The sequence below is a fragment of the Polistes canadensis genome, unplaced genomic scaffold (assembly GCF_001313835.1).
Source record: "Polistes canadensis isolate GaletaPanama2010 unplaced genomic scaffold, ASM131383v1 scaffold_114, whole genome shotgun sequence".
NCBI classification, from domain to species: Eukaryota; Metazoa; Arthropoda; class Insecta; order Hymenoptera; family Vespidae; genus Polistes; species Polistes canadensis.
Genome location: NW_014569661.1, coordinates 253,260 through 258,436, shown reverse-complemented (window position 1 = coordinate 258,436; position 5,177 = coordinate 253,260). Strand labels below are relative to the sequence as shown.

Sequence of the window (5,177 nt, the reverse complement as noted above, 5' to 3'; positions counted from 1 at the left end):
TTAAATATATGTATATATATATAAATATTATTTAATTATATTACGTGATAACGTTAAAAGAAAAATAATGTTATTATTTGAGATAGAAATATCTTAAAAAAAAGTATATATATCGAGCTCGTTACACTTGATGTTTACAGTTAGAAATTGCATGAAAGTTGCATAATAGTGAGATTAAGAGCATGTCCAAGTCTCGTTTTATGCAACTTTAGGTTCGCTGACTGTAACCGTAAATGCACTAACTAAATACATGCTTACACATACACATGACATATATATATATATATTTATATTTATTTTCTTGCGATTGTGATGTTCGCTCAGTGGAAAGTTCACTTTTGTTTAGCTTGCACAATCGGCTTCAACGTGACTTGTCTTATTTCAGGGAATCGTTTAAAATCAACAAGTTTGTTATAATATTATTGCGTTGCATCCAATTTTCGTTTGCTTTTATCAAATAAATAAGTCATCAAAGTTTGCTTTCAAATGTACATACATATGTATATGTGTGTATTTACGTATATTTATATATTTGGTAGCAGCTTCTTATCATTTCCAAAATTTCGCTTTCTATATATATAATCAGGTTTTTATTGCACAACTTACAAAGTTTTTTACAATGTCTTATCATTATTTCACTTATATTTATCTCACATTTTTCAAATTTCGCTTTGTAATTTTTGGTCACGTTATCTTGATTCAGATAATCATATTAAGTGTTATCATAAAAAAAAAAAAAAAAAAAAAAAAAAAAAACATTTAATAATAATAATAATAATAATCTTGAAATAATTCTTGTCTGAAAAGTTTTTCTCAATTTACAATGGTTTATTAAATATATACAGTACGTACATGTATATAATGTTAAAAAAAAAAAAAAAAAAGAAAGAAAGAAAGAAATGCATAGAATATTTGTTAGAATTTTGCATGCGCGCAAAACAATATTCTCCGTTCGTATTGGACTATAATGTTCAAAAATTAATCCTTGCATTTAACATATTAACATACACAATCGTTGCTTACAAACAAAACAAATAACAAAAACAATTGCATTTGATTTTTTTAACGTGCTTTTATAGTTTAGTTACACATGACTTGAATCCTCTTTGATTGCAATAAATAAGTAAATATGATTAAAAGATGTTTGAGAGCGAATGTGTTAAGAAAAATAATCGATAAAAGAAAAAATAATAAACAAACAAATATGTAAATATTTTTATTTCTTTTTTTTTTTTATCAAAATTATTTCACAAGGTTTAATATTTCAACATAAAATTAGCATCTTTGTACCGTGGCATGGATTTTTCCTACTATCCTTTCTCCCATTCTTTTATATGTTGGTGAACATAATATAATAAAAAGAAAATTTAACAAAGAAATAGAAAAACAGAACAAAAAAAAGAATGGGTAAAGGAAAAGTGCTGTTTAACATTTGGAAAGAGTTCGTTGCCTTACGTAAATTTTCTTTTTATGTAATCTACAATTATTATATTTATATATATTTACATTTACATACATACATACATATATATTATAAACAAAAATTTAATTTCAAATTAATTTCAAATTAATTTTAAATACACGTTTCTGTCCAAATGAGAAACGACGCCTCTATTGCCTGTTTATTGGGTGCACTGGGATGGTTATTATTTTATTTATTACTTATCGTCGGTAATATATCTGTACATATAAATATAAGTATATACGTATACATAGTAAACTTGTTATTAATATAGTTGATTCATTGTATTTTTGTTAAAAATAATCGAGCAGTTAGCCTGAACGTGTTTTTCAAGCAGGCTTTTATGATTTGATTAAAAACAATGAAAAAAGAATCACTTGAAGCACAATATTCGATCGGTAACAAAATTTGGGGTACAGTTTTATATATATATTTTATATAATATATTTTACATATATATATATATTTAAAAAAAAAAAAAAACATTATAAAAAAGATTAAGTAATAGTAGATTCTAGATTTTCCAAAGCCGGATCTGGATCTTGTCGAAATTCCGCTTTATTTGTTGTTTCATTGACTTTTTTCAGGTAACCGAAAGCTAAGACACTAATTGTAGATCGCAAAATTAGGCAAAGAGGCGGCGAATATAAACCTGTGCCACGGTAAAGGACAATGGCCGTGACAAACCGATATATAGAGAGTGGGGAGAATAAAAATAAAAACAATAATAAAAAGAATGCACAAAAGAATTTATACAAAAAAAAAAACAAACAAACAAATCAAAATGAAAGAAATATGTAGTCGTTAAAAAAAAAAAAAGAAACAAAAAAAAACAAAAAAGAAGAAAAGAATCTTTCCGCTACTTGCTGCCCAATTTATAATCCTTCCGTTCATTTTCTTTTTATCATCTCTCTTCTCTTGCTTTCGCAAACAACATCACCGCGTACGAACAAACATATTTCAAAGTCTTCTCCTATTTCCATCATCATCATCATCATCCCCTCTCCGTCGACCTTTTTTTTTTAAGCTCTTTCTCTCCGAAGTTACGTTTATATCCCCCTCATTGGTTTCCAAAAATAAAAGAAACAGTTTAATGTATTTTTCATTTTTGGATTCGTGGAAGAACCGATGAGTGGATCGTGATGGAGGAGATAAAAGTAAAAAAAAAAAAAAAAGAAAAAAAAGGAATGAGATAGGGAGAGAACAAAAATAATAAAAATATAGTTTTGTAAAATGGAAAATATATAAAGAAACAGAGAGAGAGAGATAGCGAGAGAAATAACAAAATTTATAGAGGGCAGACATTAAAGTCCGACTCCTACCCTCTATAAATTAGAAATAAAGGAAGGAACAAATGAAAAGGGTAGTTTTAAGCGGAAAGTATTGTTGAGATAATATTTGGTCAATTACGATGAGGACGGTGGCGCGCTAATGTCGCTGTTTTGTGTGTCTTTTGTTTTGGAAGCGCCAATGCGACGGCAACGATCCCACCCCTCCTGGTGGTCAGGCGGGCAAGCGTTCCACACAACAAGTGAACCAGCAACAACAACAACAACAGCAATAGCAGAATCATAATCATCAACAGGATCATCAACAGCATCAGCATCAACAGCGACGTCGAGGTGATGCTGCTTGCAGTAATCGTCGACAAGCTACGTTCCTACACGGTCAACAGCGATAGGCTTCTCATTTGTCAGCAAGTGAAAATTGCAGTGTCGTTTGGTGTTGTACGGTGACAACAGGAGAAATAGAGAATTAGAAATTTTTCAAATGAAAATAAGTATGGGAAGAAAGGATAAAGGGATGAATGAATTAATATGAGAAATAAATAAAGAAATAAATAAATAAAGAAAGAAAGAACGAGTAAGAATCTAAATGAAAAAATAAAAAAGGGGGTACTATTAAAGAAGAGAAAAACACAACACGCGCTTGCTAAATCTTTCTATAATGAGCGTTTTGTCAGAAGCTGCTTTATCTATATGTAAACATCCTTTTTTTTTTATTATTACTATTATTATTTTTTTGTTGTTTTTTATTTATAGGAGAATGGAAAGAGAGAAAAAACATCGTATGTATGTGTTGCTGTTTTTATCTATGCATGGGAGCATGTATATATGAAATACAGAGCAAAGATAGCCAGAGAGAACGAGATGATGTACCCCAACAAATCAAGCATGAAAGAGAGAGAAAGAGAGTGATAAAGAGAGAGAGAAATGGATAGAGATCCCCTCTATGCGCTTTCATGCAAAGCAAAGTGAGAGAAAAATATTGGATAATATTCAAGTGCGTTGTTGTTGGTTGTGCGATGGTGTGATAGTAGTGGTAGTGGTGGTGGTGGGTGTGGTGGTGGTGGTGGTGATGGTCTTGGCGGAAGTCGATTAGCTTTTTTAAATGAAAGGAAGAAAGAAAGTCCGAATATATACATACATACGTGATGTACTAGTAGTGATTTTCTATCGTGGGCCGTTCGTTAAAGCGTATACGCGTACGATATTATATAAATTACATATGTAGAGTGAAGTTATGATGAGATCTATAATAAATTGAACAAAAAAATATTCACTCGAGACTGAAAACATTTAAAAAAAAAAAGGAAAAAGAAGGGAATGGTTTTTAAAAAAAAAAAAAAAAATGTGAATGATCAAACAAAGTTGTGTGTAGTATGCGGTGTGGTGCAATTTTTGGCACATATCCTGAAAAGAATAATTTTGTTTAAAGAAAGAAAGGAAGGAAGGAAAGAAGAAAGAAAGAAATCGATTGTTTCATTAAATAATTCTCTTCTAACGGAAAGAGAAAATATGCAATATGTGTCTAAAGTATAAATAAAAGTGTTATAGTATGCTTGAACGATACAGGCTATGATAAAGACGCAAATAATAAGTTCATATACATCACACACCGATTCGAATAAACGATAAGGACGAAAATGTTTTGTTTTACATTTGTAAACAGTAAGTAAGTAGTAATGTATTCGAAAATTGTAACGATTAACAAATGATTGACAAAAAAACTTGTCGTTAATGCGTTTATGTACAAAAACGATTCGTTTGGTAACATGATATTTTAACGAGGTAACTTTGACTCTGCTTTGTTAAAATCACAACGATGATGATGATGATGATGATGATGATGATGATGATGATGATGATGATAATGATAATAATGATGATGATTATTATTATTAATCTTTGAAAAATCATAATATGATAGATCAAAATATTAAAAAAATATTGCTATTATATTTCAAGAATTTTTTTATTTTTGTTCAATTATATTTTATAATTTGTCGCAACTATACAAAGCCAGAGATCCATTGCCTACCGATGAGAGTGTTGTTGTATTGTTTGATTCAAGATGTCTACGATGACGATTTTGTGCGTTTTAAAAGAGAGAAAGGAAGACAAAAAAAAAAAAGAAGAAGAAAAGGATTAAATATAATAGAAATATAGAGAGAATAGGAAAAATTGTAAAATATGTAGATTAATTAATAATAATAACCTATCGAATTATAATATGTACATAGATAATGAAAAAGTCCATCGTTAATCCGAAACGATATTTCGAACTTTCGACAAATGTACGCGCGAATTAAACAAAAAAAAAGAAAAGTATATAAATATGCGTATCCTCTCTTCTCGGGCGTCGATTAATAATAATAATAATAATAATTATAATTATAATAATAATAATAATTAATAATAATTAATAATAATAA

The 5,177-nt window shown here is 28.9% G+C and overlaps 1 protein-coding gene across 6 annotated transcripts in view; it reads left to right on the top strand.

Moving 5' to 3' along the window:
• Positions 1–5,177, top strand: part of LOC106787755 — a 26,624-nt gene that overhangs the window by 12,108 nt on the left and 9,339 nt on the right. Inside the window, exon 9 of one of the 6 annotated variants that reach the window (XM_014750387.1) lies at positions 2,919–4,053. The exons of 2 other annotated variants lie outside the window; for them this stretch is intronic. In XM_014750387.1, coding sequence (XP_014605873.1) covers positions 2,919–2,997 — 79 coding nt within the window. In that variant the 3' untranslated portion in view covers positions 2,998–4,053. Of the gene's footprint in view, positions 1–2,049; positions 2,230–2,918; positions 4,054–5,177 lie in introns of those variants that run through there. 3 more of the 6 variants (XM_014750390.1, XM_014750386.1, XM_014750392.1) reach the window with 3 other exon arrangements.